This window comes from Protomyctophum parallelum (genome assembly GCF_964188405.1).
Source record: "Protomyctophum parallelum genome assembly, chromosome: 2".
NCBI classification, from domain to species: domain Eukaryota; kingdom Metazoa; phylum Chordata; class Actinopteri; order Myctophiformes; family Myctophidae; genus Protomyctophum; species Protomyctophum parallelum.
In genome coordinates this window covers 51313655-51337051 of record NC_139699.1, presented here as the reverse complement: position 1 = coordinate 51337051, position 23397 = coordinate 51313655, and the positions used below count along the sequence as shown (strand labels likewise).

The window sequence follows — 23397 nt, the reverse complement described above, 5'->3', positions numbered from 1 at the left end:
CAGAAGTAGGGGCCGACATGAATGAAGAGCGCCCCAGGATGAGGTGGAGGAGGGGGTTCAAGGGCCATTGATAAGCACTACCGAGATCAGCACCAACCACCTAGAGGAGTCTGACCTTGACCTGCTGACTAAGGAAGGACATGGCAATTCTACACAGATAGTGGTAGGTGAATATTGTAGTACAGTGCAGTACACTATTTATGAGCAGTTAGAACAGAACTTACCGAGTCTAGAGTGTTTCTCAAACTGTGGGGTTGACACTGGTGGGCTGTGACGATACTGCAAGTGGGGCGTTACAGTATATGGAATCCCACCTCAGCTCCAGGAAAACCCTGCTGTGATTGGCCGTTAGTCGCTGTGATTGACAGTTCTCGTTTTTGCAACTATGCCTAAACCTACCTAACCTCAATAAAACTATGCCTGCCTGGGAACCAATCAGACACATTGTTAGGCGGGTCCTGGAGCTTTGGTGGGGTTCCAAATTGCGTGCAAGTGGGCCTCCAAATATTTGGATTTTTTTTTCTTTTTAAATTACCATTCAAATAAACATGCTCTGAGAATGCACCCATCTACATTTTTGGACCAATGGACTTCTACAAGTTACTGTCCACCACTGGCTTCAGCAACAGAGTCTTCGTTTGACAGGAGACAGGACATTGATCACATCTGCCAGCAGAGAGCTGTGGGTGCATGGACATCGATGTGATGGAAGAGGGCAGCTGGAAGGTCCATATAGCTACCACAGCAGTATGGACTCTGTTCATGAGATAAGTTTGAATAGTCTTTTTCTTCTGTATATAAAGTGGCCAATGGAGGAATACATGAGAAAAGTGAAAATGTATAGAAGGCAAGATTGGAATTGTCGCAATCTTAATTCAGGGAATCGATTTTACTTCCAAACTGAATAGAACAAAGACACACTGGGACTGAACTCAATACTCAATAACTTAGGGTGTGTTTTCCTTCACAGGTTTGATGGCCAACTTTGACCCCAGCCTATCCCAAAACTCCACTGTACTTTACTGTGACAACGGTAAGATTAATTTAATACATACATTAATGGGGAGACCAACGTTGAAAGCAACCCACAGAAGACATACATTTGTACTGTACAGGGAGATGCTGTAGTGTAGGCTACAGTCAAAACACAGTGAAAATCCTTCCATTCTCAGCGTTGAATGAACACTTAATATATTTAGCAGATCACTGTAGTAGTTGTAGTACTCCTCTTCTTCCACAGGGTGTCATCCAAGGATCAGAACAGATTTTTTAAATGGGCTCAAATCTGTACATGCAAGTTGCTTGCCCACTGCATACATAGTGTGCTAGGAATTGTTGAGTGTCTAACTATCAACAGTGTATTTAAAACAAATCACTTAGATTCTATAAAAAAATAGTGCTCTGCCTAACTTTCTAACAAGCATTTATGCTGAAAAGACCAATCACAAAATCAAAAGGATTGCAGCAATATTTTTTTTTAATTCAAAGTGAATCTTAACAATAATACACCATAAAGTCTTATTTTGACACTCACCAAAAGAGTCACCTGGAAAACCCGCTTAATGTGACAAAGTAGAGAAGGCTTGGTCACACCTAAATCACTGAGAACTAGAGAGGAACCACTATCGCAAACTGTAGAGACATCACATCCAGAGTTAGTTTTCCCAGTCCTCATACTGTAAATATTGCACAGTGCAATTGCTACATGGCAAACTAGTGTAGCACAAAAATACAAAAGCAAATTAAACAAAATGGAAAAAACAAAGCCACAAAAAAAATCTACTAAAACAGTAACAGTTCAGATTTAATTATCAAGTCTATTTGATGAGTAATTTAAATAGATGATTCCATAACTTGCAGTGAATTAACTTTGAAATAGATGCATATGACCAGAAAACCCAAAAGACCAAACCAAAAACAAGGATTGAAGAGTAACACAGTAGCACATAGGACTTATATAGACCCTGAATTCATTTATCTTATACCACAGCAGTGGATTATTTTCCTCTTATAACAAAATCATAACCTTTATTGTAATAATTTCCTAAACTGCTGTTCATTATTATTATTTTTAATCTGTTAAATGTTTCACAAAATGAAGAAAGAAAAAAAGTCTTGTTAATAGTGGACATTTTTTTGAAAAGAAAATCAAAATGCTCTCCTCTTGCATCCATATTTTCTTTTAGGTGTGGGAGAGCTTGTGCAGGCGCATTGCTGGTGAATACCTTTACAGGAATCAAAATACAGCTTACATTTTGCATGCTTATTATTGGATAACTAGATAACCATTTCAAGCAGTAATCTGCCAAGTTCATGCCGTGTTGTTATAAGCTTTCTTTCCCAAACCAAAGTATCAGTGTGAACAGTAAAGCATGGAGCGGGGAGAAAAAAAAATCAAAAACACCTGTGTCCACATAATATCAGATTCAATACTTGACTTTGCAGAGAAGCAATGATAACAATCTCCTGGACAAAATATCGAAACATTCTGAAACGCATTAAAACATCCAATCGTCAGACTGTACTCATCACGGGCATGAGCCAAGGCTCTTCTGATACTAAGTTTGTTAAAGTTGTACATAAGGAAATCTATGAGGCGATTCCATCCAAGTATAATAATACAGCTACTGTCAATAATGGATATTTTAGCCTTATGCTTAATATACTTGTCGCTTACTGAAAACAACAGTTCAAAATACAGTGTTGCATCTTGTAAGCTTGTGAGCATGACGTCACATGACAGTAGTATAAATCAGGCTTTACTTGTATGGAAAGGTGGAAAGGTGAGCGAACCACTTCTTAGGCAGACACAAGTGACTCCGGTGTGCATGCAAAGTAATATGAAGTTTAGCATGGAGATATCTAAGAACACTTAGTGGTGCAATGACCGCACAATGTAAAGTATTGCATTTTGCTATTCAGTCAGAGTGACCATCTAAAAGATTAGTATTAAAAGTTGTGTGTGTCTCGCAGAGAGGTTTGGTGGCAGGCAGCCGTCTAAAACAGGTGAGACCACCACAGCCCACTCCTCTCCTGTTATTTCAAAGAAAATAAGCACAGCAGAGGAGTATAATGTCCCTGGAATGACACCACTATTATGTTGTATTTCAATTTGTCTTATGTCTATGATTAGCTTTTTTTTTTTTACACCCCCCACCCCACCCCTCCCCAAGTGGCCGTTACGACTGGTAACTACATGACAGATTGTTATTGGATGGCCAATCTTTGTCCTCGGTTCAAGCAGATTGTTGTTGGAAGAAACCACACCGCTGGCGGTCGGTGCCCCCCCCCCCCCCCCCATCTCCAATTCTACCACTTTCAGAAATCTCAAGGCACAAATACAGTGCTACTCACACTGTCTCAGTTATCAGTACAGGAACATAGGAACGATGGCCAAAGATTTGCATTGACAAACACCATCTTGATATGAGACACTCGTAAAGGGGAGAGCGAGCCAAACCAAAAAGGCAGTTCAAAATTCACAAATTGTGGAAAGAATATTGAAGCCTGAAATAACATTGAATGGATAAAAGGGGGCTGCAAAAAGGGCTGTTTTGAAACAGAGAAGGGGAAGAAATGTGATAAAAACATGATTTTTTGTGGAATAAATACCTTCGGGCGAAAATCTTTTCAGACACATTGGCTAATCAACCAAGCCCCTTTCAGGCCTACTAACAAGTGCTTAGTGGTGTGTGTGTGTGACTTAGGGAAACTTGTTACAGAAGCATTTCACTGAACACACTGAATATATATTCTGCCATCTCACAGTGCCCCTGCAATACAAACAAGAGTACTGCTAGTATACGGTATACATACATACTGTAACAACCACAATGAAAACGTTAAATCAATCCTGCAAGCTACAGCTTCAGCCTACAAAACGGCAATATGAAAACATACAAAAATTAAGTTACATCGATACATCATTTATGAGCCCAAAAAGGTTAATAAGGATAAAATACTGATGCAAAAACACACTCCCAAAAAAAACGACAAATGCAACTAATGTCCATCATCAGCAATACAGTAGTTACAATGACACTCCAAACATGAAAGCAGAACACTAAAATCAAAACCACTTCTATTTCAGATAATTAGGGCCCTATAAAAAAAATAGGAACGCTAGGTTTAAAACTCAGAGAAATCCCCTAATTTCACAGCTATTGAAGTGGCAATCATCATATAGCAGCTTATCTATGATACATTAAAAAAAAAGAAAAAAAAGACACGACTTATTAATCGCCCGAAAAGCTAGACAAAGCCTCAGCCTCATTTTTTAAATACCATTTTTAATTTAACCCCATTTATATGACTACAGTTTACTTGAGGTCTATGCAAACAGAATAGCTACCTTGCTAAGGAAATCAATTACAGTCTTTGGTGCTGCACAAGCAACTTCATTTTGAAAGTAAAAGACAAAAATGTACGCACATGACTAGTAAAAACAAACGACAAAAAAATTCACACAGTATATACTGTATATATTCTCCCTGACGGAATGTATAAAATAAGCAGTCGACACCAATAAGCCTTAAAACAAATGGTATAATGTAAAGGGAAAAGTTAACTTCGTCACACATGCATAAATGAGATAATTGCACACAGTTAACTCACACCTTATCAAGCGTCTGCACTAAATAGACTAGCTCTATAATATTATGTCCATATATATGTGTGTATCAAATACTGCATGGTCTGCTCAGGCTTAGAAGATCCCATACCGTGAATGAGTTTGCATTTTTGTCCTCACCTAATCAAAGCCATGCCCACCACACTTCTAAAACATCTATAAAACAAAGTGAAAAGACACTCAAAATGAAAACACAAAGACGAAGAAACCAAAAAACAAACAAATCAACAACTATTTAGATTGTATTGCAGTTTCATTAAACAGTACAAATACTGTTAGTAGTAAGAGTTTCACTAAATAGAAATTGATTATCAAATATTAAGCTATACTCAATACTTTTTGTACGTTTTGTACACTAGTCATTCGGGGAGGGAGAACAAAACAAAAAAACGAAACGTTTAAAACGGACACAGCAAGCATTCGCAACAGCAAAGCATGCCGTCCTTCGAAGAACAGAACTACACACCGACATACACTTAATCCAAAAAATGAGCACCGTTATCCACGATACATCACGTCCATGCAGGCTATGCATGGACATATACACATGGGCATATATATATACTGTCTCACACATAGGATGCATCGACTGATTGGAATTTCAAGTGCTGCAGTCCGGTACATTAATATTCATGTATATAGTCATATATAAGAAGTAACATTAACAACCTCAAATATATAAGGCACTATGGCTGGGGACAATTATACGATGCAGCGAGTCTCGTGACATGAACACTACGAGCAACGTCTACGTACAGGTACGCGTCTCTCCGCTTTACATTTTTCTGCTCATGCAAGAAACACATGCAGGAACAACCCTAGTTAAATCGGTTAAGTGACTCGACATTGCAAACACCGAAAGGACACCGAAAAAAAGTACAAATACTTCAAACGCAGTACAACAACACACACCGTGGACAACATGTGCATCTGTCAACCTAGAGACTGGGGATGGCTTTACAAATATGGATGTGTCTTGCACACGTAAGAAGGCAATATAGAAAAATAGCTGGGAACAGGGGTGCAAAGTTTTAACTATTCAACACCGCCCCAATTATTTACCTGTTTTGAGGAGTATTCATAGAAGATCCAATGCAAAGGTATATCAAATGTGCAAAACACATTGAGTGTGAGTTTCTTATCTACACATTCATACATTCAGTCATTCATACATTTTTTCCTTCTTTCCCCACCCTGCTTCCCTCTCCACCACCAGAACTTTCTCCTCTCTCTCTCTTTTTTTTTAAAGCTTAAAGTTCAATTACACCCAAGTCTACATGATTAAAAAAAATAGCTTGCTTTCTCTGTGGTTGTGCCATGGCTTTGGAAATGAAAACCATGTTGTTTGTGTTTTCGCAGAGGATTCGCCCTGCTTGCTGCTCAGCCCTCAGACGGTGCAAGGTGTATCTGGGGGTTCCGCCGTGGGTGAAATGCCCGCCGCCGGCACTTAGATGTAGGGGTACTGGTTGATTTTGGTGGGGCTGAGAGGGAAACTTGTGTAGGCCGGCGAGGCGATGTAGGAGTGCGGGGGGAAAAGGGGCTTGAACGGGCCCTGGTGGTGCAGGGTGGGGGACGGCAGCAGCCGGTGGTTGATGCCCACTGTGACCTGGTGCACGAGGCCCCCCGGGTGGGAGATGCTGTAGGAGGGCTGGAGGACAGGGCGTGAGGACCCAGGAGAGGCCAGGATGTGGGCAACCGGTGCACCAGACGTGGGATAAGACAGCAATGTGGGCTGGGAGTGCATGGGGTGGCCCCCGAGGTGTGGGTGGGGGGCCGTAGTGTGGTTTGGGCTGCCGTGGGACAGCGTGAAGGTGTGCCCATGCATGGTGGGGGGGATGTAGGCCTGCGGTCGCCGGTGGGGGTAATTTCCGTTCCACTCCTGGTGGCAGGAGCCGTAATGCTGCACCTGAGGAGGAGACGATAAACATCATATACATGGTCCTCGTAAAAAAACAAAAAACACACACACCGCATGTGGCACGGTGGCGTGCCCACCGTCGCAGAGTTTAATAATTTGGTGTCCATGACATCAATATGGCCAGTGTTCGGCCGGGTGTTGGCCTCACATACAGGAATAGCCAGGCTACACATGGCGAAATGTTTGTGATAGCCTACATGCGCAATAGCGAGACAGGACATTAAATCTTGATTTTAATTAAATAACTCTGTCTCTCTCCGGTTTTATAGACTTTAACAGCAACATTGGGCTAATCATCAATCATCTGATCATCTATCTCGATACAGTCGACACGACAGACAGACAGCAGTGCTGTGAGCTATGAGCACAGCTGTCCTGTGCTCTCATTGGCTGTAATACAGGACTTCTCTGGACGCGATTGCAAACCATTTCATACTGTAAGATGTCCAGTCGGGAGAGAGCCAAATATCAACCCTGCTTGATATTCAGAAACGGTTGGGAAGGCGTCGGCGAGCACTTTTATCGGCGCTATATCTTCTCGCAGAGCCTTTCACACACAGCGAGCAAAACCTTCGGCGATCAAAGCCCGATCTTGCGTCAGATCGGGAGTTTTGTTGGCGAACGCCAAATAAGGTCCCAGACAGCATAATCGGAGCAAATATCGTTTACAAGCCATAAGACACAACAGCAGTAACTATACACAAATGTGTGTGGCGAGGAATGAATTGGCATGACAACTAAATCCGTGAGGAAGAAGCCCAACAAACCCACGGTGAGGCCTTTAGGAGGGCCATGCAAGCCTCAAGCGGAGCCGGCGGCACCACCAAGGGCAAGGTGGGGCCTGCGGAACCGTTGCGGCTTGAGAATCCACCATTCCTGAATAAAGTGCCTGGTGCTGGGAGTCTGGTGCAACGCACAGGGCCTGACCTGGTGAGAGCAGGAGTGGACCTGGTGAGACGTAGGAGGGGCCCGGACAGGTGTCAACCCACAGAGCCTAGTCCTTCCATGTGCCAGAATGGTACCTCCCAGTCCCGGCAGAGTAGTTCAGGAGGAATGGATTGTGTGGCCCTGGTTTTTCCCTAATGGGACTTATCGAGGGTAGCTACTGGGACGTAAGTCGCGACTTGATCACTCCCGGCTGGGTCACCTGAGTGAGGGGTATGATGTTGCGAGACCCGAAATCCCGATGACCTTGGGATACATCACTGAGGATACGTCCCAGGTGCATCCATTTATGTATGTATTTTGTTATAGGAGGAGGAAAAATGGGGTAAAAAGAAAGAAAAAATAAAAACACACTGTATGTCATCTGTATATAATTGGAATGCTTCTATAGAGTTACTTCTGTGTAATGCAACAACCTCACCAATACAAATTCCTTGTTTGACAATAAAATATATATTTTTATTTGTATTATTTCTCAGTACCACCGCCAACCGGTACAAGATGGACATCAGGCTAATCTATTTTCTTTTAATCATCCTATCCTTGTTGATATATAACGCCATTTAGGTCAATCATGATATAACTTTTCAGGGAATGGAATAAACATATCTCACGTTTTATTTGGGATAAAAAAAGGCCAAGGGTGACATTTTCTACCCTACAACTGCCCCGAGAGAGAGGAGGCATGTCTCTCCCATCTTTAAGGGTCTATTATCTAGCAGCTCAGCTAAGACCCTTGGTATATTGGTGTAACCGACCCTACATTGCAAAATGGAAAAGCATAGAGTTATCCCTGATGGATGTACCAATACAGTCGCTATTAGGTTGCTCTGACAGAGAGAAAGGAATGTTTCAGACAAGGAGTCAGTGGGTAAATCTATCGTTCAAAATATGGCTAGAAGTTGTTAAACGCTTCCAGCTTCAGAGGGAGGCAAAACTTTTAAGTTGGCCAGCATATGACCCCGACTTCATACCAGCAGTATTAGACTATAGGTACAAACAATGGCACCACAATGGCATCACTTCTATGATCAATTCTATGATCACTTCTACTATGATTAAAAATGGAAATATTGACAGTTTGGAAAACCTAAAGCAGAAATATTGGTTGGCTAACCAGGACTTTTTCAGATACTTGCAGGTAAGGGATTATTTTAGTAAAAAAGTTAAAGGGTCTACTCCAGGTATTACAACAAGCCTAATCACTGTATTCACAAATGCTTATGGCTCAGGAAGCAACAGGGGTCTTGTAAGTAAACTATATAATGGACTTATGTAGTTGAAAAAGGACTCTACAATATATGTGAAAGAGCGATGGGAAAAAGAGTTGGGCATTGATAGTATGGATGACTATATGGGAAACGCAATCAACGACCACTAATTCCTTGACTTGGAGAGACTTTTGTTGGAAAAACCAGATTCGCTTCTTTATTACTCCAAAACAGAAGTCCAAACAGACTGGCAACCATATGGACTGTTGGAGAGAATGTGGAGATACAGTGGTTGATCATGCACATGTCTTTTGGTCTTGTCCTGTAATTCAACCATTTTGGAAGGAAGTGACAACACTTATCTCAAACATTATGGGTTTTAGAATAGATGATACATTCACATCTAACCCTAACCCTAAACCTAGGACAACTCCCAGACGGGCTAAATCGGGATGACTCCTACTTACTTAAGATTCTACTTGTAGCAAGCAAAAAAGCTATTACAAGAAATTGGTTACAAAATAACTGTCCTACTGCCGACCTATTTATCAACATTGTGAAACAACTGCATCACCTAGAACAGATGACCTATTCGTTAAGACTGCAAAAAGAGCTGGGTGAAAGAAGATGGGAGAAATGGACAGAGTACTTAGCTGGGGGGGTGGATGTGGAGTGAATATGGGTGGTGTCTTTCCGGTTGTCATTGAATGTAACGAACCCAAAAATCTGTAATATGTATTGCTGCTGTTGTACATCCCATGACCTCTTGTTTTTTTTTTGTCTTTTGTTTTTACTCAGTTTCTTTTTACTGTTGATGTTTCTGTCCTATTGTATGTCTTGTTTGTCTTTTTTGTCTGTCTTGCATATTCAAAAATCCTGATATATCATGATATAACTTTGATGCATTGCGCAACGCACCACTGCCGCCGCATTTTAGTTACTCTTATGTTTTTGTACAAGAGAGACTTGAAGAGACATTTACGTCAAGCACTTTGATGTTGTCCGTTTAACCCATTTTGGGCGGGAACCCCTTTTGGTGTTTTAAGCATTATGTTATGCTTTAGTTATTGAAAAATAGCAGATCTACAAGCTCATAGTGTGGCACCGAGTGCCACGCTATGAGCTTGTAGGTCTGCTACTTTTGAAAAATCGTGAAAATGTAGTGCAAATCTTTATGTTCAGCGACTACAGACGAAAGACAATAAATATCAAGATTCACATTTGAGCAAGAATCGTGCAGTGCTAAAATAAAAAAGAAATAAAACTGTGTTGCGGTACACAAATAACAGGTATTTAATCAGTGTTTGAAGCGGCTACGGACCTGCCCAAAGCTCATGGGCTGCTGCTGCAGAGGCTGGAATGCGGGGGTGATCTTCTGAGGCCGGTTGAGGAGGGCAGTGGAGTGGTGTAGCGGACGCCCGGGGAAGCCTCGCAATTTGGACTGGCATGACAACTCTAAAGAATGGATGAAACCAAGAGTGGGGCATCACACGCCACGTTAATGATGTGGTGTCCACGACATCCATATCAGAGAGGGAACGGCGAGGGGGTAGAGAAAAAAAAAATAACAAGGAGGAAAAAAAATGGGGATAAAACCGGATCCAATGAACCAACACGGCTTCATCGGAATGACAGCGATGAGAATGCTTGTGCCGGGAGTCTTTGAGTGATTAATATGAGCCATTTTCAACTGTATTTGATCAGATAAGATTCTTCAAAAACACTGTCTGTCTTGTGAAGATAATCTACATGTTTATAAATAGATATGTTTGGGAGATATGAGGAGGAGGAGGGGTGGGATTGGGGGGTGTGTGTAACTAAGCTTGTTCATAATATTTATAGTTCTTGTACTGGGGGTCACACACCATTGGCTATTAATAACCCTCCCCCCTCCGATAGCACTAGAATAGCAAGCTGTGGCCTTTTATGTGAAGCTGTAGAGGCGACAGTTGGAAGCTTGGTGAGCGGACAGGGAGATATGAACCTGCGTAATGTCGTCCGGGAATTAACACTGACCGCTCAACTTGAAATGACCTGTTGAGGTGGGCTCCTAAAAGAGCACGCTCAACAGGAGACAGACATGTCCAACCGGCCACAGCTGCAGTAAAGCCTACAACAGGTGCCATGCACAACCCCGCCGCAATGCCTGAAAAAAACATCCGTATCACATGTGTTTGTTCATCATGACATCATTCTCCTATTGCCATGCATGTTTTGAATGTCTAGAGTCAGGACATGAAGCACTATGGCGACGTTGCGCATGCCACTTGTAGTGTAGCTTTACAAAACTGCACACATCCACACAAATACAGAGCCTTGGAGAACCTCAGGGCTCTCAAGATAGCCAGCTGGAAGGAATCAAAGCCAAGGAGAGATGACAAAGCAAACCAATGTCCACTTCACAGCTCAGAGCAGATAGGTCAGGGCAGGTCACCCATAGTCACCTGTGAGAACCTCTGTGGCCTACTAAGGCAGTGTAATCCATGGCCATGTGACCTGTGGGGGGGGGCAGACAGCATGCAGTGGTGACTGGATCTCAGAGCTGGTGGAACCTACTAATATGCCCTCCTCTGCCCGAGGCAAGTCACTGAGTCAGGCATATACGATAATAATTATTAAAGCAATTTGTAATTAATAAATAATCAAAGAAGGCTAAAGTTAGCAGGACTAAAAGTGGGACTAATGCTCAACTTGTTAACTAGTTCCTTTTCTGTCCTGTTGACTAGAATCCTTCGCCACCAGACAACAACGCTGATAGAAGCAAACGTCACTGTAGCGTAGCTATGTCGCATGAATACAAACAATCAGATGATATATTATATTGTCAGACCTATAGCCCAGTGTGTGTGGGACATTCCAGTGCACTGCTTACCTGTGGTACCTAGCATTTCACTGGCCATTGGGTAGTTGTTGTTGCCGTTTTGCACCCTCATCGGGGGCACCACCATGGTGCGCACCATTGGCTTACTGGGCTCAGTTTCCGGGGGAACACAAGCCACGCGTGGCTCACAGTTCCGGTTGCCGTCCGCGACATAGCGGCGCTCTGCGAAGCGGTCACTGCCGTGGCCCGAGGCGTCGGAAGCGGGCGAGCCGTCCACCGTGTCGCAACCGCTCTCCTGCTCGTCGTCCGACATGCTGCGACAGAGCCAAGCGTGATCAGGGAAGGAAGACACAGACACATGCGTTTAATTAGAAAACCTTAACTCATTTAGATTTGAGGACCATTCTACAAATGTCTTCTAAATCCTGACAGTTTTCTGAATAACCCATGTTTCTATGTCAGTCGTTCTGAAACATTTTGATTGATTGATTGATTGAAATATTTATTAACAGTTTGTAGAATTTACAGTACATTTTAAGCACAAACTCAATACAAAGACTGTTAACTGTGAGTGCATATTTTCGCCACATTTTCACAATTTTTCCAAAATAGCAGATCTGCTAGTTTTCAACAGCATGATCAACTGTGCAGCCATAACTGTGACGACAGGAGGAAATATTTATGAAGCTTATCTGTCAGCTAAGAGAGTTTGTTTTGCCTGAGGCCAGCTTATATGATGTTATGAATTGTTTTCAATTGGATTGCCGCATATTTGTGCTATGGGGCGCCTATAGCTGGGTAGGGTAGGGAGGCCGTCTAGGCCCCTAACTGCTCACAGAGCACTGTACTAATAGTGCTCAGTGCTCCGAATAATTAGTAGCACAGCACATTTCATTTTGACCTGAGGAAAATTCCACAAATGCCTTCTAAATCTTGACAGTTTTCTGAAAAACCTATGTTTCTATGTCAGTCGTTCTAAAACATTTTCCTGTGAAGGATTCCCAAAAATATATGAAATTGGCCGCCGACCCCCATCTGAAAATATGTTGTTCCAGGGCAAAGATTTGAGTTAAAAACGTTTGCTCTGAAAGAATATATTCAAACATTTGGGCCACATTTTCACGATTTAAAAAAAAATAGCAGACCTACAAGTTCAAGCTATGACTTGGTGCCGCGCTATGAGCTTGTAGATCTGATCACGAGCTTGTAGATCTGATCACGATTTACAAGCTTGAGCAGAGAGCTTGTAGATCTGCTATTTTTAAATAGCCAAAGTATAACATAATTCTTTAACCCATTTTAGGCGGGAACCCCTTTTGGTGTTAGCATTACGTTATGCTTTAGCTATTTAAAAATAGCAGATCTACAAGCTCATAGCGCGCCACTGAGTGGCGCGCTACGAGCTTGTAGGTCTGCTATTTTTTTTTAATTGAAGAACGACTGACGTAGAAGACATTTTTAGAATCTGATCTCAGGTCAGAATGGAAAACTGTCAGGATGTAGAAGACATTTTTAGAATCTGATCTCAGGTTAGAATGGGTTAAAACACCGAAAGGGCTTCCCGTCCTGAATGGGTTTTAGTAGCCGTACGTACGTTACGTACCTGTTGGGGCGTTTGCAAGGCGAGGTGCTGGACTGGGCCGAGGTGGAGGAGCTGCTGCTCAGTGTGCTGTCAGGGCTGCTGAGGGAACACACCCTCTCCATGCTCACCGTGCTCTGACACGCCTCACACTCTGCACTGCCCTTACACCTGGGGGGAGAGAGTGAGAGAGAGAGCATCGTCAAGTCAAAGTCACATCTCACTCCCCCAGAGAGTGTCTCTGCTGGTGGGTGGGTACTCACTCCCCCAGAGAGAGTGTCTCTGGTGGGTGGGTGTAGGTGGGTACTCACTCCCCCAGAGAGTGTCTCTGTGCGCTGCTCTCGTCCTCGTCGCTGCTGATGCTGATGACGCTGATGGCCGGACTGGCCAGCTCAGACATGATGACCTGCCGCTGCTGCTCCTGCGACACCGACAGCTCGGCGCCCACAGAACCCTCCGGCCCCCCCGCCTCACAGCAGCGCTCATCCTCTGCTTCAGCAGGCCTCCCGCCAGCAGCACTGTGTCCTTCATCGGGGCATCGGGCCTCCTCCACATGCTTTGCCATATCAGCCATCTTTGGGGACTGGCATGCGGAAATTTGGATGTTGGTGTTGTTGTGGGAGACATTGCTGCTGCCGCCCCTGCAAAAAGGAGATTGCAAAAAATGTTTCCTGAAATGTAAATACATCTTCTCCCATGTCCGTATATATACATACCCCCCAGCTAGGGAAGGTTATTTGCTAGGTCTGTATATACAGTATACGGACCCCAACGTATACTCAGTGTATAAAATGGTTGAGCCCCACGGCAGCTTTTAACATTGATCCGGTTGCTATGCAACGCCTCCATCACCACTAGCTATGGGGCATTAAATCTGATCTCCGTTTTCCTCGGTTATGAGCAGCATTTTCAAATCTCCATAAGTCGGAATCCAGGAGAGCTGTCCATGGTGGATCTTCAGCCATACAAAGTTGGGATGTAATTTGTGACTTCGTACTGTGTCGCTCCCGACATGTAACGTTTCTGGCGAGAGGTAAACAGTGTGTGCAAATGCTAATGATACTAAAGTGTGTGTTGATTCAATTGGTGTTACCAATGATACTAATTAAGGCTCTGTCTGTTCCATTTAGTGTGCAGTGGTTCTCAAAGTCTGAGAGTGTACATATGTTCTCTCAGAGTTACACACCCGTACGGGGCCATTTGGAACATACTCAAGGACACTTTGAGACCCACTGGTGTAGCAGAATGTTTCCAACATGCACAATAGCAGCACCCTGCTCTGTTTGACCAGAATGGAACAGAGCCTTCATTAGCATCATCGGTAACACCTGTGAAGGAAGTAGATAAGTGGCCCAAGTTCTTTCCAAAAATGCCATGCATGCATATAGCCCATTGAAGACTATAAATAGTCATGATAACCACTATATACAGCTACGTGTTCCAACCCAGGAAATACGTCATGCCACGGCGGCAAAGGGGCAAAGGGTGATTTATAACGGGCACCAGCCTAGTTGGGAACTATGCAAGTTGGGAATGCGTGCCCCACCGGTTTAGATGTTTATGCAATGCCCATTGTGCTTATTTTCTTTTGCCTTTCCTGGCTCACGGTTATGTAGAATAAATAATTTCAAATGCGTGCGTGTGACATCATCGTACCTGTTGAGACAGGGCTTGGTTCTCTTGTTAGCTGCGGGCTGTGGCCAAACCACATGTGCAATGCCTATGCTGATGGGCTGGTGGGCGGACATGGTCATTTGGTTCGTCAGCATGGGCGGAGGGTGGGCCATCATGGAGCTGTAATGGTTGCCATGGGGACGCACTTTCCTGCAACGAGAGAGCACAGTCATTGCGGCGCCAAAATACTTGGCACCATTAGTGACATGACATACAGTTATAATGTGATCTCACACTGTGTGACTCATCCGTCATTAACATGCAGTGGAGCACACACGCCATGCAACCTAAACCAGTGGTTCCCAAAGTGGGGTCCTTGAGAGAGTTCCAGGGGTTCCCCAGCTAAATTATAGTTAGGAACCAAATGGACCCTTATGGGACTGTAACTCAGAGATGTGTACACTGTCAGAGTTAAATTAACATATATTTTTCAATGTACATTGGGGTCCCAGAGATAGAAACGCCATTAAATAGGTGACCATAGCTTAATGCAGGTCAAATGAGGGGGGTCCTTGAAATGGAAATGGTTGAAAATCATTTCTAGAGCCGTAAAAATCTTCTCCTTGGCATATATTTTCAAATGGGGACCGCAGGCTAATGAGTAAATGTTGGGGTCCTTCACATGAAGAAGTTTGTGAACCACTGACTTAAACCAGTCCACAGCAACAGCAACCACAAATATCAACACATCTTACGACATACTGGACAACAATAATGGCCAAGCCACACCAATGGGTCGAGACGCAACCAAACGGTTTTTGGCGTTCGTCGCACCGGTGTGATAGGTCCTGTTGCACCTCGGCGCATGGTGGCACATGGCGGCGCAAAGCCACCGAGTATGCTGCACTCTGGGAGAACAGAGGAGCTGAATTCTTTGTTTTGATTAGCCGTTCCAAGATGCTGGTTTGAAGCACGGCTAGAAGGCTATTTCAACCAATCAGATTGCTTCCTCGAAATGACCTGTTGTATATATATTCTTTCAGAGTTTTTAACTCAAATATTTGCTTCTGGGGGGGGGGGGTCCCTGGAACAACATACCTTCAGATGGGAGTCCGCGGCCAATTTCATATATTTTTGGGGGTCTTTGACATAAAAATGTTTGAGAACCACTGACATAAAAACATGGGTTTTTCAGAGAACTGTCAGGATTTAGAAGGCATTTGTAGAATCGTCCTCAGGACTAAATGGGTTAAGGTACAGACGCATTCATGTGTAGGTCTTACCCCCAGTCTCCCAGTCTCTGTGGGCCCGCCACAGTGTCAGATGCTATCGTGGTTGGAGGGGGTGGCACCGGTGGCACCTGCTGCCAGGCAGGCACCAATATCTGCTGGCCACGGTTGGACCAGGCCTGCTGCTGTGTGGGGGAGGAGGGGCAAAGCAGTTAACTACTATTTACCCTCCAGCTCCCCAGTCACCTCCTGTCAGTGTCAACCCCCCGCATACAGTATGTGCCTCTGTGGCTCTATGGCTCTTCTCAAGTACAAAGGGCAACGCAGAAAGTTACATTTACATTATAACGAGAACCACCCTGAAGGGGGAGGTATGTCAGTAAAAAAAAAACTAAAATCATAAAAAGCTACAAATATACAAAAATCTACAATATCACCATGATTTGCAAGTTGCAACACGAATAAAAGTGGTGTGATCTGCAATCTGCAACAGATCTGCAATTTTCACTTATTTTCTGTTCTGCGTTCTGGGGTTAATACAACCTCCTGACCAGACCGAGCCCAAAATGAGGTTCCGAGAACCTTATGCGAAACAGACCAGTAGATGTATGGAAGCAAAGCCAGAACCTGCATGGCAGTTCACTCAGTTCTTGTAGTAAAAAAGAACCAATAAAAGGCATTATGTGATATGCACCAGAATTAATAATAATATAAGAACTGGAGTCTGAGAGGGACCTTCTGAGGAGCAGTCTGGAAGAGGCTCAGGTAATAATAATGATGTGAAATAAATAACAAGTGAAAATGATGATTTCTTTTTTAAATTAAGCATGTGCCGTTAGATTCTACGTATCTGCCTCCTTCATAATCTGCCTGTTGTCTGTCATAATGTCATAAGACCAGGGACAACAATGGAAATATAGTCACTGACTTAATTGTGTTTTTTTTATCCTTGACGTATTTTTCCACGTCTATCGTGCGTTTTAATTTGAAAGATAACATTAAATAAATCAAATCAAATCAAATCTGGTGCAGCTTACCTGCGTGATGACTCCAGGTCTAATCTGTAGAGGTTGGATGGACGCCTGGGTGACCAGAGGCACAGCGGTCTCCATGCGAACCGAGTAGCCCGTTGGTTTAGCTGCGTTCGACAGGGATGGACGCCCCAAGAAGGGACAAGACGACAGGTTATTAACCTATTCAGGACGGGAACCCCTTTTGGTGTTTTAAAGCATTTAGGCCTGACGTCAAAAAAATATAAAAAAATAATTCTGAAAGAATATATATTTAAAGATTTGTGCCGCATTTTCACGATAAAAAAATAAATAGTAGACCTACTTAAGGTTTTATTTTCTCACCACAGCGGACATGACGTTTCGAGCCTCACGGCTCTTAATTTGTCTGATGAAGAACTCGAAGCGTCATGTCCGCTGTGGGGAGAAAATAAAACCTTAAGCTTTTTAGAGCTCAGTCCAGTGTGCGGACCACCTTCTGGCTTCTATTATTTACTTCAGCCCAGCACCTTAGTTTGTGGAGGTGCATGCTCTATTGTTTCTATTTACCACTGACATAGAAACATAGGTTTTTCAGAAAACTGTTACGATTTAGAAGCCTTTTTTTTTTATCGGCCTCAGGTCTAAATGGGTTAATATCTAGAGATGATAATGACTTGCACTTTTATTGAATTGCATTTTTATAGTGCTTCTCCAAGTGCTCAAAGCGTTCATACATTGGGAGGTGAAGCGGCGAACAGTCGACGCCAGCATCCTCACTTCCCACATTCACACACCAATGGTGGCAACCTCACACCGACCACTCATTGGAGGCAATGTGGGGTTCAGTGTCTTGCCCAAGGACACTTCCGACATGTAGGACAGGAGGAGCCGGGATTCGAACCGCCGACCCAGGGATCATTGGACGACCTGCTCTACCTCCTGAGCCACAGCCGCCCTGTGATCGTCAATAAGAACAGACAGTTGCCCTCAAAATGACTTTTGAAAGCCATATAATGAACAAGGAACAGGAGAGATGGTAGGAGAGGACTTGGTTTGACGTTTCCTATACCTTGGATGGTCGGGGGACACAGGATGAGAGCCGGCTGAAATGAATCGTTGCACCCGAACTGACCACCTCCGGTCTGCAGTGAAATCCCAGGATGCATCACTGAGGGGGCTGAGGGGGCCATGCCCTGAAAGAGAACAACAGAGACCAACATAGATTGATTGATTGATTGATTGATTATTTCCGTGTCCTGCACACAAAGTGCCCAACCCTCATGGGTTTATAAGACACTCACTCACATACACGGGTAAGGAGCGAGCGTTCCGATAAACTGTCCCGATATAGAGTTGCGTTGAGACTTAGCCTGAAGCAATAAAAGTGTTTGGGGGCCTGAGTGAAACCTCGCTCAAATAGAGACTCTCTGGCAGTGTAGATGAGGTGGAATTACAGTCCAGTGTTATACAGAGTATACTCCGTCAGCTCTCCCAAACAAAAACTCCTTTAACAAAACATATCTCCATTTCTTCATGATCATTCTAACTCAAGGACACCCACACAAATGGAAGACATCTTGTTGTAACAAATACTTCTCTCATGTCATCATATTTAGGGCAATAAAACAGAAAGTGGACCTCCTTTTCAATTTCAACAAGACCACATAACAAGCCGTATCTCTCTTCTTCTGGAGTGGCATTAAACCTGTCAGTCTCCAGTGCTAATGGTAATGTTCCTGACCGTATTTGTGCGAAGAGATATTGTTGTCTTTTGTTTATAATTATACTTCACATAAGATGCTGCAGTGTATCTGGCCTTTATGAGACAATATGTTTGCAATTTAGGTTTATGCCATATGCCATTATACCATTTTCTTAGCCATCAATGGTAGCAATTTAGAGCCAGTAGGGGGCAGCCTCCGTGTCATTTCTGGCAGCAGGCTGTGTTTCTTTCAATCAAACTAAATCCCAGAGAGATCAATAAAGAACTGTAAAGCCTGATTTGTACTTGGTTGCACACATGTTGTCACACATTGAATAGACCAAACAAGATCTACAAGCTCACAGGTTGTCACACATTGAATACACCAAACAAGATCTACAAGCTCACAGGTTGTCACACATTGAATACACCAAACAAGATCTACAAGCTCACAGGTTGTCACACATTGAATACACCAAACAAGATCTACAAGCTCATGTTGTGAGCTTGCTATTGTTAAGTGTGCAACACATAAGCGGCAACTCTACTATATAATCCAGACAAGCATGTGCCTCTAGAGCCCATGTCTTACAACTCTGCTGCCCGTTTGTTTATAATCCCAATGAGTGAAAATCACTTGAAAATCTCCAATGCACTCATCACGGCCCGCCCATATCTGAGCCGAGTGCATTTTCAGAGTATGTTCATTTCAAAGCACTCACGGCCCACCCATCTGAGACCATATATCTGAGCCCACCTATCAGAGCCCACTTATTACAGCCAAGTGGGCCCCACCCATCTGAGCCCACCCATCAAGGCCCACCCATCACGGCCAAGTGGGGCCCACGCATAATTGCCCTAACCTTCTATACTTAGTTCCTGTTTATCGGTAATCGGTTAATTATCGTTTTATATGAATGTTTTTATATTGTTAGTTATTATCAATACAATCTTACTAGTGTTTTGCCAATTATTTGGGGGGCCACTTTGAGGACAATGTCATAAAGAGCACTTATGTGCGGCTGCGATTCCAAACTGGTCCACGTAAAAAAGTGAAAGTACCCCCTACCCCCAACTCCTATTTTTCTATACCGTTAACATTTTCCCTTTTTTTCTAACTGTGTATATGATTAATCTTTTGCATAGAATTAGTTTGTCTTTATATTTGTTTGTGATCCTGATGAATTGAAAATGGAGGACTCTGATGTACACAAGTCTTTTTCTGGTTGTATCCTCTTTGGAGTTTCTGTATTGACCTGCACTTCCCTTGAACTGTACCCATTCTACAAACTGTTAAAGGGATTGTGACATTAAAAAAAAGGTTTTGGAATTGTTCTTATTTTTTTTAGGTTTTCTAATCTCAATTGCACCCAAAAAACATGAACTTTTAACATTCAGTAGATTTTCTGTGATCAGGGGTTTTCTGGCTCAAACAGGTGCTCTGATTTTCCTGCTGTTTGTGATCCTGCAAATCCCATATATGTCAATGGGATTTGCCAGCAGATGTCACTGTTTTCACTGTTTTGCCTGTTTTCATTGTAGCTCAAAAGGCTTCCAAACCCCAAAGAAAACTTCAGCCCACAGAAAATCCACTGAATGTTCAAAGTTCAGGTTTTTTGGGTGTAATTGAGGTCATAAAACCTAAAAGAAAAAAGAAAAAGAAAAATAAATGAAAATGAATGTCATAAAACCTTTAATACAAATTTCAATTAATCAATCAATCAATCAATCCTCACAGAGCATACAGTTTAACTTGGGAATGGCTGAACTGTAACCACCACATACAGTAGCTCCAGCCTCGTCTCCAGACCACACGTTATGCAACCTGTCTCTGCCTACACACTTATACACGCTTGCCTTGCACATGACGATAAACAAAGCAGCCTTTCACAGGCTAATACTAAAAAAGTCCGAACATTCTCCAATTAAGTGTGCCTGACGCGGGGGAAAGATTTAAAGTTTACCTACACACTGCTCCGTTCAAACGCAAGTGAGAGCTGACCAGCATGACACACGTGGAAGAAGGCATGTGACCGGACATTCCTTCTCTAGAATGTTAACACGAATTATGATGTCTGCCTAATGTGAAAGCTTAAAGAAGTAACAGTTAGTGAATGTGGTCTACAGACAGTACAGTATATGGGTGCTTAGAATTTGGGAAAGAGATGACGACTAGAGTACTTAGTACTTTTATTATTAGATGTTTCAAGCACACAAAGCATCACATTTGTTTGCTTCTACGGCATACTATGTCACGTGTAGTTGAAAACAGATGAACTGTGGATATTTCAAGGTGTTTTGCATTAGATCCACTCCACTGAAAACCAAGGGTTGGGTTGCTCTCCCACCCAGCAACAAGAGCGATTTGCACCGGTACTTTGACCTGGCCAAAACATGACGCAAGGCCGGTTGCCATGACAACAGAGCTTACAACAATGTGACGGGCGAGACGGCGTACGAATAATTCATGCAAGGTTTATTGTCTACATGGAGCAAGTGAGAAGCAGACAAACAGCGAGCACAATGTGCCTCATACCGGTTTGGGATTTCTTCAGCTACTAAAATCTAGAACAGTGGTTCCCAAACCTTTTCATGTCAAATTGACACTCATTAGTCCGCGGACCCCCATTAGAAAAGGTATGCCAAGGAACCCCCATAAGAGAAGATTTCTACGGCTCTGGCAGTGATTTTCGCCGATTTTCATTTCAAGGACCCCATGTTTGACCTGAATTAGGCTACAGACTCCTATTTAATGGCATTTCTATCTCTGGGACCCCAATGTATATTGTAAAATCAAAGTTAATTTAAGTCTAAGTCTTCCTAATTATCATTTAGCTGGGGACCCCCTGTTACTCTCTCAAGGACCCCACTTTGGGAACCACTGAGCAAAATGTGAAGTGTGCACTGTGGGTTCAAACACTGTGTACAAACCCCCTCATCACTCACCCCACCATACTGAAGACGACGCATGTCGTTGCTGTGACAGGAAAACATTGTATAAGTGTATCTAATGAAGTTATTATTCTTTTTTTAAATCATTTTAATCCCATGATTTTGCAAGCCATTTTTTCACCCAGTGTCAATTACAGTATCTAATGTAATCCTGCTACACTTCCTCTGCCAAACTGGGGGGGGCAGCGGACTGACCTCATGCTTCCTTCTATGCATGAGGAGTCCAAGCTGATTATTTGCACCTGACGGGGGGGGGGGGGGGGGGGGGGTCCCCAGCCAGACGTTGCGCGTGGAAGGAACACGTTATTCCGACCAGTTCCTTTCCCCTCCATCAGGCGCCCCGGCTGGCCAGGGGGAGCTAGTTTAGAGACCAGGATTACCACATGTGAGGGTACCTACCCTAGGGGACACGGGGAGAACATGCAAACTCCACACAGAAAGGCCCTTTCGCCAACCCCACCTCAGGTATGGGCACTGATGACACGGAGTGAGAACACGCCCCCAGTGCCCACATCGTCCCCAGCAGGAATGGAACCCAGGACCTTCTAGCTGTTAGACGACAGCACTACCCACTGTGCCACCGTGACCCACCCCAATTATTTAGTTACACATGCTTGTTAATACTTTCCATTGGTTAAATGTTTGTCGAACTCCCAGACAGACTTCAACCTGAAAAAAATTGTTCCACAAAATAGTGAATATGGCCAAACGACAAGCTCACAACATGGCTTGTAGGTTGACAATTTAACCACTATTTTTAATGATATTTGCAATACATAAAAAGTTTAAAATAATTATGCAGATGGTTTCTGCCCGACATGGACAATAGCGGTTTTCAACCAGCGGCCCACCGGTGGTCCCTGAGGGGATTCCAGGTGGTCCCTATATAAGGGTCCACTTGGTTATCAACTCTCCATCATTTAGCTGGGGATAACGAAATGGACCCTTATTAGATCTTTAACTATTGAGAGTGTGAAATGAAACCTTACAGGTCCATTTGGTTTCATTTTACACTCTCAAGAGTTCAATTATTGTTAAATATCTGCATTACTAGTTCATTTACAAGAAGTTAGAGAATGTAGAATAATTGTTATTTTGATCAACGTTTGGCTCAATACAGCATGGAATTGTGGACAAAGTCGTATCCAACGACAGACTAAATATTTTACGTTTTAGGTCTGAGAGGCTAAAGCTAAATCATCGTCATCAAATGGAGGTCCGTGACTCAAATTCAGAATAAATAATGGACCTTGATATAAAAAGGGTTGAAAACCACTCTAATAAGAGTAAGACTAGTAGTGACACTAGGGATTAGTTTATTTTACGTCCGCATACCCGGTCCAGGACAGGCTTCAGACACCAGTGTTGTTTTTGGCAGCAAATTTAGATTTTAGTTTAGTTATGGTCTTTGGAATAAAACTTAATTTAGTTTTAGTCACATTTTAGTCATCTGAAATGTTTTAGTGTTAAGTCTAGTTTTAGTCGACTAAATGTCATAAGATTTTAGTCGGCTAAATGTACAGTTGATTTAGTCGACTAAAATGTATTTTGGCGGGCCTTGATGCCGTCGAAATGGCTGATTTTACACTTGCTGAAAATAGCCGATCTACAAGCTCACAACGCATCACGCATTGTGCTTGTAGATCTGCTATTTCCAGCATGCAAGCAAGTGTAAAATGACTTGTCTTACTTATACTGGATCTTTTGTCCACTAGTCCCTTCCTAACATTTTAGTCTAGTTTTTATTTGTTGACGAAATTGTCAATATATTTAGTCTTACTTTTAGTCATCGTAGCTTAGTTTT

At 43.1% G+C, this 23397-nt stretch overlaps 1 protein-coding gene across 1 annotated transcript in view; it reads right to left on the bottom strand.

The window, feature by feature from the left end:
- Positions 1 to 1459: 1459 nt before the first annotated feature.
- The window catches only part of hipk3b (homeodomain interacting protein kinase 3b), a 73724-nt gene continuing 51786 nt past the window's right edge, over positions 1460 to 23397 (bottom strand). Inside the window, exons 8-17 of the mRNA XM_083760214.1 lie at positions 18009 to 18132; positions 16985 to 17085; positions 16002 to 16132; positions 14761 to 14928; positions 13416 to 13745; positions 13129 to 13275; positions 11577 to 11839; positions 11149 to 11200; positions 10026 to 10159; positions 1460 to 6536 (exon numbers count right to left, since the gene is read on the bottom strand). Of these exons, the coding sequence (XP_083616340.1) occupies positions 5881 to 6536; positions 10026 to 10159; positions 11149 to 11200; positions 11577 to 11839; positions 13129 to 13275; positions 13416 to 13745; positions 14761 to 14928; positions 16002 to 16132; positions 16985 to 17085; positions 18009 to 18132 (2106 nt within the window). The 3' untranslated portion in view covers positions 1460 to 5880. The remainder of the gene's footprint in view (positions 6537 to 10025; positions 10160 to 11148; positions 11201 to 11576; positions 11840 to 13128; positions 13276 to 13415; positions 13746 to 14760; positions 14929 to 16001; positions 16133 to 16984; positions 17086 to 18008; positions 18133 to 23397) is intronic.